Source organism: Heptranchias perlo, chromosome 23, assembly GCF_035084215.1.
Source record: "Heptranchias perlo isolate sHepPer1 chromosome 23, sHepPer1.hap1, whole genome shotgun sequence".
NCBI lineage: Eukaryota > Metazoa > Chordata > Chondrichthyes > Hexanchiformes > Hexanchidae > Heptranchias > Heptranchias perlo.
Genome location: NC_090347.1, coordinates 42,891,582 through 42,914,328, shown reverse-complemented (window position 1 = coordinate 42,914,328; position 22,747 = coordinate 42,891,582). Strand labels below are relative to the sequence as shown.

At 47.4% G+C, this 22,747-nt stretch overlaps 1 protein-coding gene across 1 annotated transcript in view; it reads right to left on the bottom strand.

Annotated features, from left to right (window-relative positions):
* Positions 1-909: 909 nt before the first annotated feature.
* The window catches only part of LOC137341277 (ras-related protein Rab-37-like), a 229,476-nt gene continuing 207,638 nt past the window's right edge, over positions 910-22,747 (bottom strand). Inside the window, exons 6-9 of the mRNA XM_068004383.1 lie at positions 22,118-22,183; positions 6,939-6,995; positions 5,894-5,970; positions 910-5,296 (exon numbers count right to left, since the gene is read on the bottom strand). Of these exons, the coding sequence (XP_067860484.1) occupies positions 5,191-5,296; positions 5,894-5,970; positions 6,939-6,995; positions 22,118-22,183 (306 nt within the window). The 3' untranslated portion in view covers positions 910-5,190. The remainder of the gene's footprint in view (positions 5,297-5,893; positions 5,971-6,938; positions 6,996-22,117; positions 22,184-22,747) is intronic.

The window sequence follows — 22,747 nt, the reverse complement described above, 5'->3', positions numbered from 1 at the left end:
TCAAAGGAGCGTAATCAGACAAATTTTGACATCAAGCCACATGAAAAGATATTAGGACAGGTGACCAAAAGCTTGGTTAAAGAGGTAGGTTTTAAGGAGCGTCTTAAAGGAGGAGAGAGGTAGAGAGGCGAAAAGGTTTAGGGAGGGAATTCCAGCTCTTAGGGCCTAGGCAACTGAAGCCACGGCCGCCAATGGTGGAGCGAATGAAATCGGGGATGCGCAAGAGGCCAGAGTTGGAGGAGCGCAGAGATCTCGGAGGGTTGTAGGGCTGGAGGAGATTACAGAGTTAGGGAGGGGCGAGGCCACGGAGGGATTTGAAGGCAAGGGTGAGAATTTTAAAATCGCGGTGTGGCCGGACCGGGAGCCGATGTAGGTCAACGAGCACGGGGGTGATGGGTGAGCGGGACTTGGTACGAGTTGGGATGCAGGCAACAGAGTTTACGGAGGATGAAAGGTGGGAGGCCGGCCAGGAGAGCATTGGAATAGTCGCGTCTGGAGGTAACAAAGACATAGACGAGGGTTTCAGCAGCAGATGAGCTGAGGTAGGGGCGGAGATCGATCGCACTGTCTCCTCCTTTAACCCATTCTTTCCCAGGACCTCAAACCTCTGGAATTCCTCGCTCCCCTCAGCTTTCCCTTCCTCTTACAAAGTACATGCTTTCAAAATCCAAGATTGGTACCAGCTAACTACTCCTTCCTGATTTATCTCTTAGAACAGAACTTTACAGCACAGAAGGAGGCCATTCAGCCCATCGTGCCTGTGCTGGCTCTTTGAAAGAGCTATCCAATTAATTCCACTCCCCCGCTCTGTCCCCACAGCGCTGCAAATTTTTCTTTTTCAAGTCTATATCCAATTCCCTTTTGAAAGTTATTATTGAATCTGCTTCCAACTCCCTTTCAGACAGTGCATTCCAGATCATAACAACTCGCTGCGTAATTGAATTCTCCGCATCTCCCCTCTGGTTCGTTTTGCTAATTATCTTAAATCTGTGTTCTCCGGTTACCGACCCTCCCACCAATGGAAACAGTTTCACTTTATTTACTCTATCAAAACCCTTCATAATTTTTGAAAATGATCTCCTACTCCATTTTGAGTTTGCCGTGGATCTAGGCTCGTAAAATAAAACTGTGTCGCAAGGCGTCATGAAACACCCTCGAAGAATCCCCTACACGTCACTGAGGTCAGGGGTCGGCTGTAAACCCGGCACACCAAGAGACTCCACCAGCAGGAGCATTAATGGTGGGGTGCGAGACAAATTAAAATGTGGCAGTTCATGTAGGTGGGTTCATCTGTGACATTGTGGTGGAGATGCCAAGAATGGGATGGCGTTGCTATGGTGAAGGACACCTCCACTTCCAGCATGAATGAGTCAAAGGTCACTTTCCAGGAAATTCTGTTACATCATTTCCTGCCATAGGCACGGTTTTGTTTTCTCAAGCTACACGACTGAAGAAATTTTCAGTAAAATAAATACATTCCAGTTTAAGCATCAGAACAATAATCTCATTACCCAGTACAAAGCAACCACGTTTTTATATACAACAATTTCATCTCGGGGGTTAAAAAGACATTTTATAAACATCTCCAGGCGTACAGCTATCAGCTGAACTGAGCCCCCGATAACCAATCAGATGCGACTTTATTTAAAATCATGCTTAAAAGCAGAAACATACAGCACAGCATGATGGGAGAGAGCAGAGCAAGATGGCGGCTGAACTGTCTGTTGCCATGGTGAGGGGTGAGGGGAGGGGGGAGGGGGTCACACTTGGCTGCAGATTCAGCTCATTGATCTCTGCACAGCCTTCATGAACATTGAAAATGAACAGTGTCTGTGTTGAGCCTGTAGTTTGCACAGGCCATGGAACGTTCCATTTACATCGGTGGGGTGGGCGGAATGGGAGGGTGGGTGCGGTTAGTGGGCGAGGCAGTCTATTACTCAAACTACTATACATCTACTTTAGGTTAGAAACCTTCTGGCCAATTCTGGCTGTTCGAGAAAGGAGCCCACTCGAATTATGTACGAACGTGAAGTGGGCAGCAGATGAAAACTGGACTTTTACTGTCAGGTTACATAGGAACATTCGGAGGCCATTCAGCCCTTCAAGCCTGTTCCGCCATTCAATTAGATCATCGCTGATCTGTACCTCACCTCCATTTACCCGCCTTGGTTCCATATGTCTTAATACTCTTACATAACTATTCTATCAATCTCAGTTTTGACATTTTCAATTGACCCCCAGCCTCAACAGCTTTTTTGGGGGAGATAGTTCCAGATTTCTACTACCCTTTGTGTGAAGAAGTGTTTCCTGACATCACCCCTGAACGGCCTAGCTCTAATTTTAAGGTTATGCCCCTCTTGTTCTGGACTCCCCCACCAGAGGAAATAGTTTCTCTCTATCTACCCTATCAAATCCTTTAATCATCTTAAACACCTCAATTAGATCACCCCTTAATCTTCTATACTCAAGGGAATACAAGCCTCGTCTATGCAACCTGTCCTCATAATTTAACCCTTTTAGCCCCAATATAACTCTGGTGAATCTGCGCTGCACTCCCTCCAAGACCAATATATGCTTCCTGAGGTGCGGTGACTAGAACTGAACGCAGTTAGGGTTTTCTTCCTCAAGACCGGTGGCCAGAGACCCCTCAAACTGGATGGTCCAGTTCACACGAGGACAGTGGGTGCCCCCATTTACGCTGAGGAACTCTGGGGGTTCAGCAGTAGACAGCTCTGGAGGAACATCCACCAACTGAATAATGGACTGGAGGAGCTAGAGTTGGGTGGGGGGGAGCGGTGCTGAGCAGACCACGGCGGACAGGTCTTCGAGCGGAGAGCAGCGCGGCCCGGAAACTCCACAGCCTCACCCCCCGGCGGGATCGTCCCCACCAGTACCGTTGGGCGGAGAGCATGCAGGGTCTGTGAGAGGGCACCTGGTTAGATGGGACCAGCGGGTGCCCACAGCACCATGGGCGCATCTCCAGTGCCCATCTGCTCCAAGCAGCAGGTTTCCTGGGGATTGGGGAGGTGGGGGGGAAGGGTTGCCCAGGACCCCCCCACTTCCTCCACAGACCCCCATGCAGTGTTCACACCGGTCTTGATTTTTTAAAACATTTCTATAGGCTTTGGGGCTCCAGGCTGCTTCTCTGGTTTGGAATGGTGGTGTAAAGAGGTGGGTTTTAAGGGGGCGTCTTGAAGGAGGTGAGGGAGGTGGAGCGGTTCAGGGGGGTAATTCCAGAGCTTAGAGCCGAGACGGCTGAAGGAACGGGGCCTGGTGTGAGTTAGGATACGGGCAGCAGAGTTCTAGACAAACTGAAGTTTACAGAGGATTGGACGGCCAGGAGAGCATTGGAATAGTCGAGTCTGGAGGTAACAAATCATTTACGGATGAGGAATTGAACCTAGTCCAGTTTTTCTCAAGTGTCCCACAGGCTCATCTGGTTTTGGACTGGGGGTGTGGGGTGGGGGGATTAGAATGGGTCTGAGACGCAATAACCAGTATTTTGACTGGGCTGCGGGGAGGTAACCACGGAGACCACAGCTATGGGCTTCACCCAGTTGCTGATGTGAAGGGAGGTGACAACAGATCAGAAAGAAAAAGAAAATCTGTCCACAATTAAAGAGGAGAATGTAATCCTCGACGCAACTTGAAGGGGTTGACCTGCTGGTCCATTAGGAGCAGCGGTCAACTCCAGCAAGCCGTACGTTCTGGAAGGCTGGAATGTCCCATCGACCCCCGTTACATGGGCCCTCTCGGAGTCGCAGGGCGGTTCACCGGTAACGTGCAGACATCCCACTAACATCGCACAGCAGCGGAGAACCACTTTTCAAAATGGAGGAAGAGTGAAATCTTGTTTCGCGTTGCAGACGTCACATCACAAAGAATGGGCACGGGACGGGTTTGGATAGGGCATGGGATAGGTACGGAAACAGGATGGGTGCGGGTTGGGCACGGGACAGGAATGGATAGGGCATGGGAGAGGTACAGGCACAGACAAGTATAGGCTGGGCACAGGAAGGGTACGGGTACAGGATGGGGATGGGTATGGGCTGGGTACGGGATGGGGATGGACATGGGAGAGGTACATGATGGGATGGGTACAGGTACGGTATGGGTACAGGATGGGTACAGGTACGGTATGGGTACAGGATGGGTACAGGTACGGGACGGGTATGGGTACGGGTATGGGTACAGGTACGGTATGGGTACGGTATGGGTACAGGTATGGGTATGGTATGGGTACAGGATGGGTACAGGTATGGTATGGGTACAGGATGGGTACAGGTACGGTATGGGTACAGGATGGGTACAGGTACGGTATGGGTACAGGATGGGTACAGGTACGGTATGGGTACGGTATGGGTACAGGTACGGTATGGGTACAGGATGGGTACAGGTACGGTATGGGTACAGGATGGGTACAGGTACGGTATGGGTACAGGATGGGTACAGGTACGGTATGGGTACAGGAACGGTATGGGTACAGGATGGGTACAGGTACGGTATGGGTACAGGATGGGTACAGGTACGGTATGGGTACAGGATGGGTACAGGTACGGTATGGGTACAGGATGGGAACAGGTATGGTATGGGTACAGGATGGGTACAGGTACGGTATGGGTACAGGATGGGTACGGGTACGGTATGGGTACAGGATGGGTACGGGTACGGTATGGGTACAGGATGGGTACAGGTACGGTATGGGTACAGGATGGGTACAGGTACGGTATGGGTACGGTATGGGTACAGGTATGGTATGGGTACAGGATGGGTACAGGTACGGTATGGGTGCGGTATGGGTACAGGTACGGGTATGGTATGGGTACAGGATGGGTACAGGTACGGGACGGGTATGGGTACGGTATGGGTACAGGTACGGGATGGGTACAGGTACGGTATGGGTACAGGATGGGTACAGGTACGGTATGGGTACAGGATGGGTACAGGTACGGTATGGGTACAGGATGGGTACAGGTACGGTATGGGTACAGGTATGGTATGGGTACAGGATGGGTACAGGTACGGTATGGGTACAGGATGGGTACAGGTACGGGACGGGTACAGGATGGGTACAGGTACGGGTACGTGAATGGCAATTTACAAATAGTGCACATTTCACCACCCAGTCACAGCCAATCGGTAAAGCAGATTGCTGCTCCGCATCCTGAGTCCTCCAATCGGATCAGCCCCTTATTCAAACCCGCAACAGCTGGACTTCTCCCTCTGAGATTCGATATATTCGTGGATTCGGAATTTGGGCTCGTTGGGTTGATTGACGGATCTGTGTTTCAGTTCCCTGGAACGAGACAGGAAGTTCATCATTGTACAGGTAACAGGGGCCTCTTCATTGCCGATTCCCTGTCCGCCCATCTCCTCCAGTGAAGATTCGGCCTGTTTCTGGCTACGGTTCCATGGCCCATTGGTCTATGGTGAGTCCAGACAGTGTGAGTGGAGCAAATCATCTCAGGGAGTCAGGCATTGTAGCCGAGCCAGATTCTGTCCACACCTGCAAACCTCTGAGCAGGACCCATTGGATAGTGAGGAGTGGGAATGAGGTGGGTGGGGTCTTGAATATGATTTAAATATAACCCTTTACTCACAGCTAGTAATTTGAGGTTAAGGTGGTGTAGTGGCTATGGTACTGGATTTACGAGCTCTGTGGTCTTGAATTCAAATCCCACCATGGCAATTTGTGAAATTCAATAAATAGCTGGTGTTAGAAAAATGACCATGAAAATCTGCTGGATTGTATTAATAACTCAACTGGTTGCCCTTTAGGGAAGGGAACCTGCTACCCCCTAGTCCACACACTCTGAGGCAGCTAGGGTTAGACACTAATTATAGTCTTGCCAGCATCGCCCACATCCCAAAATCTAATTGAATAAAAACTTACTTTGCCACAGCGAGGAATGCCAGCTCCACGTTAATGCCAGTTTTGGCACTGGTCTCTATGAAAGGAACTCCATACTCCTGTGGGTTAGATCCAGGCATGTTATTAGCATGGGGTCAGATACAGACATGTTACTAACATGTTACACACTCCTGTGCAGATATCACAGCGCATCACACACTGGTGCAGGTATCAGAGTGTATCACACACTCGTACAGATATCACAGTATATCGGACACTGGTGCAGATATGTAAGTGTATCTCACACTAGTGCAGATATCACAGTGTATCTCACACTGGTGCAGATATCACCTGTCAATTTGTCCATGAAAGGACAAAACATCTGTCAACGATTGTGATGCAATGCAAGTTTAGATGGAGGGGACGATTTTACAAGTGCACCCAGCTGTTGGGCAACGTATGGCGCATATCGGGCAGTGAGCAAGGCTCCCAATGGTAGGGCACATTTGTGAGTTCGAACCTCGAATCCACTGATCTATGCACCAGATAATTAAAGGAAAAGAACTTGCATTTCTACAGCGCCTTTCACAACCTCAGGATGTCCCAAAGCGCTTCACAGCCAATGAAGTACTTTTGAAGTGTAGTCACTGTTGTAATGTAGGAAACATGGCAGCCAATTTGCGTACAGCAAGGTCCCACAAACAGCAATGGGATAATGACCACATAATGTGTATTATTGATGTTGGTTGAAGTATAAATATTGGCCAAGACATTGGGGAGAGCTCCCCTTCGAAAAGTGCCATGGGATCTTTCACATCCACCTGAGAGGGCAGACCAGGCCCTGGTTTAATGTCTCTTCCGAAAGACAGCATTACCAACAGTGCAGCACTCCCTCAGTACTGCACTGAAATATCAGCCTGGATTTTATGCTCAAGTCTCTGGAGTTGGGCTTGAACCCATGACCTGTTATCTCAGAGTCGAGAGTGCTACCACTGAGCCACGGCTGACTCTTATAAATTTAACGTTGTGGAAAAAGGGCTGAGGTTTCAGGATTGCACGTCAATGGGTGAGGGTACACTCCGCTTACCCTGGCCAGCTTCTCTCCGTCTTCTCTCTTGATCACTCTCTCACTGGTTATGTCGGCCTGCAACAATAAAACAGACCAATGTGGATGGTCATTGGGAATTTCAACAACACGTTCCTGGGACACAATTGTGGCAGGTTATAGTGGGCCCCAGCAGAGATAAACATAGTGAAGAAGATGGAAGGATGGACATTCTGTGTGGACTGGAGGTGAAGTGGTAGAACTGCAGTAAACTGGAGAGATTTCTGCATTTTATTTTTATATGATTTTGGATAGGGTAAACCTGATTTTAAAATGGCTGAATCTCCACAGGGAATCCCATTATTCTTAGGAGAGTGATGATCAGTGCAAACCTATAAGCATATTCAATGACAAACATCTTTGTTTTTACGTCTATACATTGGTTCAGGAGTTAAGTCAAAAAGCTGTTTGGTGGCTGGTACAGTTTAATTAAAATGTTAAAATGTACAGATTTACACACTGTGGTGGAAATGACCCTATCCTCTTTAATGTGAAACTTTTCCCAAGGAATATATTTATGGGGAATAGCAGTGTTGTGATATTGACTCTTGAACTTAACTGGACCAGCCACATAAATACAGTGGCTACAAGAGCAGGTCAGAGGCTGGGTATTCTGCGGTGAGTGACTCACCTCCAAAGCCTTTCCACCATCTACAAGGCACAAGTCAGGAGTGTGATGGAATACTCTCCACTTGCCTGGATGAGTGCAGCTCCAACAACACTCAAGAAGCTCGCCACCATCCAGGACAAAGCAGCCCGCTTGGTTGGCACCCCATCCACCACACTAAACATTCACTCCCTTCACCACCGGCGCACTGTGGCTGCAGTGTGTACCATCCACAGGATGCACTGCAGCAACTCGCCAAGGCTTCTTCAACAGCACCTCCCAAACCCGCGACCTCTACCACCTAGAAGGACAAGGGCAGCAGGCACATGGGAACACCACCACCTGCACGTTCCCCTCCAAGTCACACACCATCCCGACTTGGAAATATATCGCCGTTCCTTGGTCAAAATCCTGGAACTCCCTTCCTAACAGCACTGTGGGAGAACCTTCACCACACGGACTGCAGCGGTTCAAGAAGGCGGCTGGCTCATCACCATCTTCTGAAGGGCAATTAGGGATGGGCAATAAATGCTGGCCTCGCCAGCGACGTCCACATCCCATGAACGAATTTTTAAAAACTTGAAGGTGTAAAATCTCTTGGCTCTCTTCATTTATGAACTTCAAAAAAAACCTGTAAAATGAGGGATTTCCTAGAATGCAAATCACAGCCCTGGTTCCTCAGCTTTAATCTTGGCTGGAGACCTGAACTCCATGGAAACTTCTGTCATCGATAATGAACACTGCACCATGAAGGACTACGAAAGACTGTTCCATCCAAAAGTCCCGTTGCTGACTCCACCCCGCTGAAGTCCCGGCTGAGCGACCCCAGCCATTGTGAGGATCAGGCCTCATTTCAATATTGCCAGTGATTTGGGAGTGGTGTTCCAGTGTTCACAGGCAGCTCGCCAGCTGGTGGGGGGGTGGATGCGGAGATATTACGGTGGGGAGCTCCATCCATTGGTACCTCAACATTGTGTCAGTAGGACCCCGATTAGCAATATTACAAATAGGCTCCAGCCTGAGACAGGCAGGCACCTGGGCACCTGGCCCATGTGAAAGCCCCACCCAACCAAAATGGCAGAGGGCAGGAATGGACCGGGAAGAGGGCGGTAAATGTCTTGCAGTGATTTTCAGGGGGACTCTACCGCCCGTTAGGAAGGAGTGAGACTTAGGGTCTCAGTCTCAATTCTCACTGCCTCTCCTGTAATATTCAACCTGTAAATAAACCCGTCATGTGATGGGATGGCGTCTCACATGGTCTCCAGTGATAGGCACCATCATCAGGAGGTGATTGTCATTCTTGGACATCCTAGCCCACATACAGTAGGTTCCCAGTGCAGGTTCATAGGAGACCTAGTCTCCCTCTGGAAAGTGCCTTTCTTCCAGGAATTTCAAACTGTTAGTCCTTTTCAAAATACTACTGGTGAAAGGTGTCTCATTTACATCTCAAAAAGAGTTAACGGGACATCTTGTATTTTGAATACCTCATCTCTCAAATTCAAAAAGGGAACTGTCAGTCAAAAACAAACTGAACCAATCACACAGCTTAAAGTCTGAATCAATCTCTCTCTTCAGCCTGTAACCAAACTTGTGATATTGTGTCACGAGAGGCTTGGTACAAGGTCTCATTCTAACTGGCTGTTTAAGCTCCAAATGCACCACTAGTGGGTTTAAAGATACAGGCTTCCAACAACACGAAACAAAGATACAGCATAACTGTCACAATGGGGCAGTAGGAATATATACACTGAAGGACAAGAGATGGAAGGACAGACACTGAAAGATGGGTGATGGAAGGATGAACCGACTGAAAGTTTGGAGATAGAGGAACAGACACACTGAATGATAGAAGGAGGGACAGACACACTGAATGATAGAAGGAGGGACAGACACACTGAATGATAGAAGGAGGGACAGACACACTGAATGATAGAAGGAGGGACAGACACACTGAATGATAGATGGAGGGACAGACACACTGAATGATAGATGGAGGGACAGACACACTGAATGATAGAAGGAGGGACAGACACACTGAATGATAGAAGGAGGGACAGACACACTGAATGATAGAAGGAGGGACAGACACACTGAATGATAGAAGGAGGGACAGACACACTGAATGATAGATGGAGGGACAGACACACTGAATGATAGATGGAGGGACAGACACACTGAATGATAGAAGGAGGGACAGACACACTGAATGATAGATGGAGGAACAGACACACTGAATGATAGATGGAGGGACAGACACACTGAATGATAGATGGAGGGACAGGCACACTGAATGATAGAAGGAGGGACAGACACACTGAATGATAGATGGAGGGACAGACACACTGAATGATAGAAGGAGGGACAGACACACTGAATGATAGATGGAGGGACAGACACACTGAATGATAGATGGAGGGAGAGACACACTGAATGATAGATGGAGGGACAGACACACTGAATGATAGATGGAGGGACAGACACACTGAATGATAGAAGGAGGGACAGACACACTGAATGATAGATGGAGGGACAGACACACTGAATGATAGATGGAGGGACAGACACACTGAATGATAGATGGAGGGACAGACACACTGAATGATAGAAGGAGGGACAGACACACTGAATGGTAGATGGAGGGACAGACACACTGAATGATAGAAGGAGGGACAGACACACTGAATGATAGATGGAGGGACAGACACACTGAATGATAGATGGAGGGACAGACACACTGAATGATAGAAGGAGGGACAGACACACTGAATGATAGATGGAGGGACAGACACACTGAATGATAGAATGAGGTACAGACACACTGAATGATAGAATGAGGTACAGACACACTGAATGATAGAAGGAGGGACAGACACACTGAATGATAGAATGAGGTACAGACACACTGAATGATAGAAGGAGGGACAGACACACTGAATGATAGATGGAGGGACAGACACACTGAATGATAGAAGGAGGGACAGACACACTGAATGATAGAAGGAGGGACAGACACACTGAATGATAGAAGGAGGGACAGACACACTGAATGATAGATGGAGGGACAGACACACTGAATGATAGAAGGAGGGACAGACACACTGAATGATAGATGGAGGGACAGACACACTGAATGATAGAAGGAGGGACAGACACACTGAATGATAGAAGGAGGGACAGACACACTGAATGATAGAAGGAGGGACAGACACACTGAATGATAGAATGAGGTACAGACACACTGAATGATAGAAGGAGGGACAGACACACTGAATGATAGAAGGAGGGACAGACACACTGAATGATAGATGGAGGGACAGACACACTGAATGATAGATGGAGGGACAGACACACTGAATGATAGATGGAGGGAGAGACACACTGAATGATAGATGGAGGGACAGACACACTGAATGATAGATGGAGGGACAGACACACTGAATGATAGATGGAGGGAGAGACACACTGAATGATAGATGGAGGGACAGACACACTGAATGATAGATGGAGGGACAGACACACTGAATGATAGATGGAGGGACAGACACACTGAATGATAGATGGAGGGACAGACACACTGAATGATAGATGGAGGGACAGACACACTGAATGATAGAAGGAGGTACAGACACACTGAATGATAGATGGAGGGACAGACACACTGAATGATAGAAGGAGGGACAGACACACTGAATGGTAGATGGAGGGACAGACACACTGAATGATAGAAGGAGGGACAGACACACTGAATGATAGATGGAGGGACAGACACACTGAATGATAGATGGAGGGACAGACACACTGAATGATAGAAGGAGGGACAGACACACTGAATGATAGAAGGAGGGACAGACACACTGAATGATAGAAGGAGGGACAGACACACTGAATGATAGATGGAGGGACAGACACACTGAATGATAGAAGGAGGGACAGACACACTGAATGATAGATGGAGGGACAGACACACTGAATGATAGATGGAGGGACAGACACACTGAATGATAGATGGAGGGACAGACACACTGAATGATAGATGGAGGGACAGACACACTGAATGATAGATGGAGGGAGAGACACGCTGAATGATAGAAGGAGGGACAGACACACTGAATGATAGAATGAGGTACAGACACACTGAATGATAGAAGGAGGGACAGACACACTGAATGATAGAAGGAGGGACAGACACACTGAATGATAGATGGAGGGACAGACACACTGAATGATAGAATGAGGTACAGACACACTGAATGATAGAATGAGGTACAGACACACTGAATGATAGAAGGAGGGACAGACACACTGAATGATAGAAGGAGGGACAGACACACTGAATGATAGAATGAGGTACAGACACACTGAATGATAGAAGGAGGGACAGACACACTGAATGATAGAAGGAGGGACAGACACACTGAATGATAGAAGGAGGGACAGACACACTGAATGATAGATGGAGGGACAGACACACTGAATGATAGATGGAGGGACAGACACACTGAATGGTAGATGGAGGGACAGACACACTGAATGATAGATGGAGGGACAGACACACTGAATGATAGAAGGAGGGACAGACACACTGAATGATAGATGGAGGGACAGACACACTGAATGATAGAAGGAGGGACAGGCACACTGAATGATAGATGGAGGGACAGACACACTGAATGATAGATGGAGGGACAGACACACTGAATGATAGAAGGAGGGACAGACACACTGAATGATAGATGGAGGGACAGACACACTGAATGGTAGATGGAGGGACAGGCACACTGAATGATAGAAGGAGGGACAGACACACTGAATGATAGAAGGAGGGACAGACACACTGAATGATAGATGGAGGGACAGACACACTGAATGATAGAAGGAGGGAGAGACACACTGAATGATAGAATGAGGTACAGACACACTGAATGATAGAAGGAGGGACAGACACACTGAATGATAGAAGGAGGGAGAGACACACTGAATGATAGAATGAGGTACAGACACACTGAATGATAGAAGGAGGGACAGACACACTGAATGATAGATGGAGGGACAGACACACTGAATGATAGATGGAGGGACAGACACACTGAATGGTAGATGGAGGGACAGACACACTGAATGATAGATGGAGGGAGAGACACACTGAATGATAGAAGGAGGGACAGACACACTGAATGGTAGATGGAGGGACAGACACACTGAATGATAGATGGAGGGAGAGACACACTGAATGATAGAAGGAGGGACAGACACACTGAATGGTAGATGGAGGGACAGACACACTGAATGATAGAAGGAGGGACAGACACACTGAATGATCGAAGGAGGGACAGACACACTGAATGGTAGAAGGAGGGAGAGACACACTGAATGATAGATGGAGGGACAGACACACTGAATGATCGAAGGAGGGACAGACACACTGAATGGTAGATGGAGGGACAGACACACTGAATGATAGATGGAGGGACAGACACACTGAATGATAGATGGAGGGACAGACACACTGAATGATAGATGGAGGGACAGACACACTGAATGATAGATGGAGGGACAGACACACTGAATGGTAGATGGAGGGACAGACACACTGAATGATAGATGGAGGGACAGACACACTGAATGGTAGATGGAGGGACAGACACACTGAATGATAGAAGGAGGGACAGACACACTGAATGGTAGATGGAGGGACAGACACACTGAATGATAGAAGGAAGGACAGACACACTGAATGATAGAAGGAGGGACAGACACACTGAATGGTAGATGGAGGGACAGACACACTGAATGATAGAAGGAGGGACAGACGCACTGAATGATAGATGGAGGGACAGACACACTGAATGATAGAAGGAGGGACAGACACACTGAATGATAGATGGAGGGACAGACACACTGAATGATAGAAGGAGGGACAGACACACTGAATGATAGAAGGAGGGACAGACGCACTGAATGATAGATGGAGGGACAGACACACTGAATGATAGAAGGAGGGACAGACACACTGAATGATAGATGGAGGGACAGACGCACTGAATGATAGAAGGAGGGACAGACACACTGAATGGTAGATGGAGGGACAGACACACTGAATGATAGAAGGAAGGACAGACACACTGAATGGTAGATGGAGGGACAGACACACTGAATGATAGAAGGAGGGACAGACGCACTGAATGATAGATGGAGGGACAGACACACTGAATGATAGAAGGAGGGACAGACACACTGAATGATAGATGGAGGGACAGACACACTGAATGATAGAAGGAGGGACAGACACACTGAATGATAGAAGGAGGGACAGACACACTGAATGATAGAAGGAGGGACAGACACACTGAATGATAGAAGGAGGGACAGACACACTGAATGATAGATGGAGGAACAGACACACTGAATGATAGATGGAGGGACAGACACACTGAATGATAGAAGGAGGGACAGACACACTGAATGATAGAAGGAGGGACAGACACACTGAATGATAGATGGAGGGACAGACACACTGAATGATAGAAGGAAGGACAGACACACTGAATGGTAGATGGAGGGACAGACACACTGAATGATAGAAGGAAGGACAGACACACTGAATGGTAGATGGAGGGACAGACACACTGAATGATAGAAGGAGGGACAGACGCACTGAATGATAGATGGAGGGACAGACACACTGAATGATAGAAGGAGGGACAGACACACTGAATGATAGATGGAGGGACAGACACACTGAATGATAGAAGGAGGGACAGACACACTGAATGATAGAAGGAGGGACAGACACACTGAATGATAGAAGGAGGGACAGACACACTGAATGATAGATGGAGGGACAGACACACTGAATGATAGATGGAGGGACAGACACACTGAATGATAGAAGGAGGGACAGACATACTGAATGATAGAAGGAGGGACAGACACACTGAATGATAGAAGGAGGGACAGACACACTGAATGATAGAAGGAGGGACAGACACACTGAATGATAGATGGAGGGACAGACACACTGAATGATAGATGGAGGGACAGACACACTGAATGATAGATGGAGGGACAGACACACTGAATGATAGATGGAGGGACAGACACACTGAATGGTAGATGGAGGGACAGACACACTGAATGATAGATGGAGGGACAGACACACTGAATGATAGATGGAGGGACAGACACACTGAATGATAGATGGAGGGACAGACACACTGAATGATAGATGGAGGGACAGACACACTGAATGATAGATGGAGGGACAGACACACTGAATGATAGATGGAGGGACAGACACACTGAATGATAGAAGGAGGGACAGACACACTGAATGATAGATGGAGGGACAGACACACTGAATGATAGATGGAGGGACAGACACACTGAATGGTAGATGGAGGGACAGACACACTGAATGATAGATGGAGGGACAGACACACTGAATGATAGAAGGAGGGACAGACACACTGAATGGTAGATGGAGGGACAGACACACTGAATGATAGATGGAGGGACAGACACACTGAATGATAGAAGGAGGGACAGACACACTGAATGATAGATGGAGGGACAGACACACTGAATGATAGATGGAGGGACAGACACACTGAATGATAGATGGAGGGACAGACACACTGAATGATAGAAGGAGGTACAGACACACTGAATGATAGATGGAGGGAGAGACACACTGAATGATAGATGGAGGGACAGACACACTGAATGATAGATGGAGGGACAGACACACTGAATGATAGAAGGAGGGACAGACACACTGAATGATAGAAGGAGGGACAGACACACTGAATGATAGAATGAGGTACAGACACACTGAATGATAGATGGAGGGACAGACACACTGAATGATAGAAGGAGGGACAGACACACTGAATGATAGAAGGAGGGACAGACACACTGAATGATAGATGGAGGGACAGACACACTGAATGATAGAAGGAGGGACAGACACACTGAATGATAGAATGAGGTACAGACACACTGAATGATAGATGGAGGGACAGACACACTGAATGATAGATGGAGGGACAGACACACTGAATGGTAGATGGAGGGACAGACACACTGAATGATAGATGGAGGGACAGACACACTGAATGATAGATGGAGGGAGAGACACACTGAATGATAGAAGGAGGTACAGACACACTGAATGATAGAAGGAGGGACAGACACACTGAATGATAGATGGAGGGACAGACACACTGAATGGTAGATGGAGGGACAGACACACTGAATGATAGATGGAGGGACAGACACACTGAATGATAGATGGAGGGACAGACACACTGAATGATAGATGGAGGGACAGACACACTGAATGATAGAAGGAGGGACAGACACACTGAATGATAGATGGAGGGACAGACACACTGAATGATAGAAGGAGGGACAGACACACTGAATGATAGAAGGAGGGACAGACACACTGAATGATAGAAGGAGGGACAGACACACTGAATGATAGATGGAGGGACAGACACACTGAATGATAGATGGAGGGACAGACACACTGAATGATAGAAGGAGGGACAGACATACTGAATGATAGAAGGAGGGACAGACACACTGAATGATAGAAGGAGGGACAGACACACTGAATGATAGATGGAGGGACAGACACACTGAATGATAGATGGAGGGACAGACACACTGAATGATAGAAGGAGGGACAGACACACTGAATGATAGATGGAGGGACAGACACACTGAATGATAGATGGAGGGACAGACACACTGAATGATAGAAGGAGGGACAGACACACTGAATGATAGATGGAGGAACAGACACACTGAATGATAGATGGAGGGACAGACACACTGAATGATAGATGGAGGGACAGGCACACTGAATGATAGAAGGAGGGACAGACACACTGAATGATAGATGGAGGGACAGACACACTGAATGATAGATGGAGGGACAGACACACTGAATGATAGATGGAGGGACAGACACACTGAATGGTAGATGGAGGGACAGACACACTGAATGATAGATGGAGGGACAGACACACTGAATGATAGATGGAGGGACAGACACACTGAATGATAGATGGAGGGACAGACACACTGAATGATAGATGGAGGGACAGACACACTGAATGATAGATGGAGGGACAGACACACTGAATGATAGATGGAGGGACAGACACACTGAATGATAGAAGGAGGGACAGACACACTGAATGATAGATGGAGGGACAGACACACTGAATGATAGATGGAGGGACAGACACACTGAATGGTAGATGGAGGGACAGACACACTGAATGATAGATGGAGGGACAGACACACTGAATGATAGAAGGAGGGACAGACACACTGAATGGTAGATGGAGGGACAGACACACTGAATGATAGATGGAGGGACAGACACACTGAATGATAGAAGGAGGGACAGACACACTGAATGATAGATGGAGGGACAGACACACTGAATGATAGATGGAGGGACAGACACACTGAATGATAGATGGAGGGACAGACACACTGAATGATAGAAGGAGGTACAGACACACTGAATGATAGATGGAGGGAGAGACACACTGAATGATAGATGGAGGGACAGACACACTGAATGATAGATGGAGGGACAGACACACTGAATGATAGAAGGAGGGACAGACACACTGAATGATAGAAGGAGGGACAGACACACTGAATGATAGAATGAGGTACAGACACACTGAATGATAGATGGAGGGACAGACACACTGAATGATAGAAGGAGGGACAGACACACTGAATGATAGAAGGAGGGACAGACACACTGAATGGTAGATGGAGGGACAGACACACTGAATGATAGAAGGAGGGACAGACACACTGAATGATAGATGGAGGGACAGACACACTGAATGATAGAAGGAGGGACAGACACACTGAATGATAGAATGAGGTACAGACACACTGAATGATAGATGGAGGGACAGACACACTGAATGATAGATGGAGGGACAGACACACTGAATGGTAGATGGAGGGACAGACACACTGAATGATAGATGGAGGGACAGACACACTGAATGATAGATGGAGGGAGAGACACACTGAATGATAGAAGGAGGTACAGACACACTGAATGATAGAAGGAGGGACAGACACACTGAATGATAGATGGAGGGACAGACACACTGAATGGTAGATGGAGGGACAGACACACTGAATGATAGATGGAGGGACAGACACACTGAATGATAGATGGAGGGACAGACACACTGAATGATAGAAGGAGGGACAGACACACTGAATGATAGATGGAGGGACAGACACACTGAATGATAGAAGGAGGGACAGGCACACTGAATGATAGATGGAGGGACAGACACACTGAATGATAGATGGAGGGACAGACACACTGAATGATAGAAGGAGGGACAGACACACTGAATGATAGATGGAGGGACAGACACACTGAATGATAGATGGAGGGACAGACACACTGAATGATAGATGGAGGGACAGACACACTGAATGATAGAAGGAGGGACAGACACACTGAATGGTAGATGGAGGGACAGACACACTGAATGATAGAAGGAGGGACAGACACACTGAATGATGGATGGAGGGACAGACACACTGAATGATAGATGGAGGGACAGACACACTGAATGATAGAAGGAGGGACAGACACACTGAATGGTAGAAGGAGGTACAGACACACTGAATGATAGAAGGAGGGACAGACACACTGAATGGTAGATGGAGGGACAGACACACTGAATGATAGATGGAGGGACAGACACACTGAATGGTAGATGGAGGGACAGACACACTGAATGATAGATGGAGGGACAGACACACTGAATGATAGATGGAGGGACAGACACACTGAATGATAGAAGGAGGGACAGACACACTGAATGGTAGAAGGAGGTACAGACACACTGAATGATAGAAGGAGGGACAGACACACTGAATGGTAGATGGAGGGACAGACACACTGAATGATAGATGGAGGGACAGACACACTGAATGGTAGATGGAGGGACAGACACACTGAATGATAGATGGAGGGACATACACACTGAATGATAGATGGAGGGAGAGACACGCTGAATGATAGAAGGAGGGACAGACACACTGAATGATAGAATGAGGTACAGACACACTGAATGATAGAAGGAGGGACAGACACACTGAATGATAGATGGAGGGACAGACACACTGAATGGTAGATGGAGGGACAGACACACTGAATGATAGATGGAGGGACAGACACACTGAATGATAGATGGAGGGACAGACACACTGAATGATAGAAGGAGGGACAGACACACTGAATGATAGATGGAGGGACAGACACACTGAATGATAGAAGGAGGGACAGGCACACTGAATGATAGATGGAGGGACAGACACACTGAATGATAGATGGAGGGACAGACACACTGAATGATAGAAGGAGGGACAGACACACTGAATGATAGATGGAGGGACAGACACACTGAATGGTAGATGGAGGGACAGGCACACTGAATGATAGAAGGAGGGACAGACACACTGAATGATAGAAGGAGGGACAGACACACTGAATGATAGAAGGAGGGACAGACACACTGAATGATAGAAGGAGGGAGAGACACACTGAATGATAGAATGTGGTACAGACACACTGAATGATAGAAGGAGGGACAGACACACTGAATGATAGATGGAGGGACAGACACACTGAATGATAGAAGGAGGGAGAGACACACTGAATGATAGAAGGAGGGACAGACACACTGAATGATAGATGGAGGGAGAGACACACTGAATGATAGAAGGAGGGACAGACACACTGAATGGTAGATGGAGGGACAGACACACTGAATGATAGATGGAGGGAGAGACACACTGAATGATAGAAGGAGGGACAGACACACTGAATGGTAGATGGAGGGACAGACACACTGAATGATAGATGGAGGGAGAGACACACTGAATGATAGAAGGAGGGACAGACACACTGAATGGTAGATGGAGGGACAGACACACTGAATGATAGAAGGAGGGACAGACACACTGAATGATAGAAGGAGGGACAGACACACTGAATGGTAGATGGAGGGACAGACACACTGAATGATAGATGGAGGGACAGACACACTGAATGATAGATGGAGGGACAGACACACTGAATGATAGATGGAGGGACAGACACACTGAATGATAGATGGAGGGACAGACACACTGAATGATAGATGGAGGGACAGACACACTGAATGGTAGATGGAGGGACAGACACACTGAATGATAGATGGAGGGACAGACACACTGAATGGTAGATGGAGGGACAGACACACTGAATGATAGAAGGAGGGACAGACACACTGAATGGTAGATGGAGGGACAGACACACTGAATGATAGAAGGAAGGACAGACACACTGAATGATAGAAGGAGGGACAGACACACTGAATGGTAGATGGAGGGACAGACACACTGAATGATAGAAGGAGGGACAGACGCACTGAATGATAGATGGAGGGACAGACACACTGAATGATAGAAGGAGGGACAGACACACTGAATGATAGAAGGAGGGACAGACACACTGAATGATAGATGGAGGGACAGACACACTGAATGATAGAAGGAGGGACAGACACACTGAATGATAGATGGAGGGACAGACACACTGAATGATAGAAGGAGGGACAGACACACTGAATGATAGAAGGAGGGACAGACGCACTGAATGATAGATGGAGGGACAGACACACTGAATGATAGAAGGAGGGACAGACACACTGAATGATAGCAGGAAGGACAGACACACTGAATGATAGAAGGAGGGACAGACGCACTGAATGATAGATGGAGGGACAGACACACTGAATGATAGAAGGAGGGACAGACACACTGAATGGTAGATGGAGGGACAGACACACTGAATGATAGAAGGAAGGACAGACGCACTGAATGATAGAAGGAGGGACAGACACACTGAATGGTAGATGGAGGGACAGACACACTGAATGATAGAAGGAGGGACAGACGCACTGAATGATAGATGGAGGGACAGACACACTGAATGATAGAAGGAGGGACAGACACACTGAATGATAGATGGAGGGACAGACACACTGAATGATAGAAGGAGGGACAGACACACTGAATGATAGATGGAGGGACAGACACACTGAATGATAGAAGGAGGGACAGACACACTGAATGGTAGATGGAGGAACAGACACACTGAATGATAGATGGAGGGACAGACACACTGAATGATAGAAGGAGGGACAGACACACTGAATGGTAGATGGAGGAACAGACACACTGAATGATAGATGGAGGGACAGACACACTGAATGATAGAAGGAGGAACAGACACACTGAATGGTAGAAGGAGGGACAGACACACTGAATGGTAGAAGGAGGGACAGACACACTGAATGATAGAAGGAGGGACAGGCACACTGAATGATAGAAGGAGGGACAGGCACACTGAATGATAGAAGGAGGGACAGACACACTGAATGATAGATGGAGGGACAGGCACACTGAATGATAGATGGAGGGACAGGCACACTGAATGATAGATTGAGGGACAGACACACTGAATGATAGAAGGAGGGACAGACACACTGAATGATAGATGGAGGGACAGACACACTGAATGATAGATGGAGGGACAGACACACTGAATGATAGATGAAGGGACAGACACAAATCGAGGGATTGGAGATGGGGGGACGGTCACACTGAAGGGTAGGAGGTTGCGAGCATACATTGAATTGTAAAACATTGATAGAATACAGTGACTGTGTGATGAAGACATCACAGAATAGTCCTCAGCTATGGGTGTCAAACACCAGACAACATTCCCTCCTGCTTTATTAAGGCAGTGTATGATTACACCAACAATGAAGGGACAATCTTCCTGTTAAACTCCCTTTCTGACATTACCCTGGATGACATTTCTCTTCATTCTCCTGTGGAGGTTAACCAGTTATTTGAAATGTAGATTTACAATCCAGGTTGATCCTCTCTCACTCTGCACTCATTAATGTCCCCCTCCCCTGTTGAAGATTCTGGGGCACGGTTCCATATGTGCTTGCCTCCCTCCAGTACTTTCATCCACATCACCATTCTGTGTCGGTCTCGACAATGAGTGTCTCAGGCTATTTGACCACGGAGGGTATCACAGCTGTCTCTTGTCTTCTCCTCATCCAACTTTTCCAGCAGGAGTCTCTAGATGGCAAACAGGAACCCTCATTGATTCCCCCTCCCAGCCAAACGGCACTGAGGCCAAATGTAGCTCATTGGCTGACTGAGATTAGCTCCTCCCCTTTCCCCGAAGGGGTCTCCTGCAATGCTGTTTCATTGACTGCTCTCCACTTTCATGCCATTGACCTCTGACCTATGGATCACAGAGGAGTCACTGCTGTAACTTTGCCCAAACATTTCAGCTTTGCATTTAATTAAACCTTTGTGTATTTTTCTTTTGGAAATAATAAAACAAAGTTCAAATTCTGGCGATGTGACATTCTGTTAAAATTCTGTTATACAACATAATAGGAAAGCAGGAAATGGTACCCACCTTGTTACCTAGCAACATGATGACTACATCCTGTTGTGCATATTCATGTACCTCTGTTAACCAGGCCTGAAAGAGAATGTAACACATCACATGTTGAAAACATCTTTATTTAAGAAGTCCTTTCTGTTGAGGCTCATATAGAAGGGTCATCTGACACTCCAATCTCCCATCCACCAGTTACAATCAGCTTAGTAACTCCCAACTGGAGGACTGCCAGTGACAAACAGGTCAGTAAGTTCAGGGGTTGGATACAGAGTAAAGTTCCCTCTGCACTGTCCCATCAAACACTCCCAGGGCAGGTACAGCACGGATTAGATACAGAGTAAAGCTCCCTCTACACTGTCCCATCAAACACTCCCAGGGCAGGTACAGCACGGATTAGATACAGAGTAAAGCTCCCTCTACACTGTCCCATCAAACACTCCCTGGGCAGGTACAGAGGAAACATGAGGAAAAAATATTTACTCAGCGAGTTGTTATGATCTGGAATGCACTGCCTGAAAGGGTGGTGGGAGCAGATTTAATAACAACTTTCAAAAGGGGATTGGATAAATACTTGAAGGGGAAAAATTTGCAAGGCTATGGGGAAAGGGCAGGGGAATGGGACTAATTGGATAGCTCTTTCGTGCA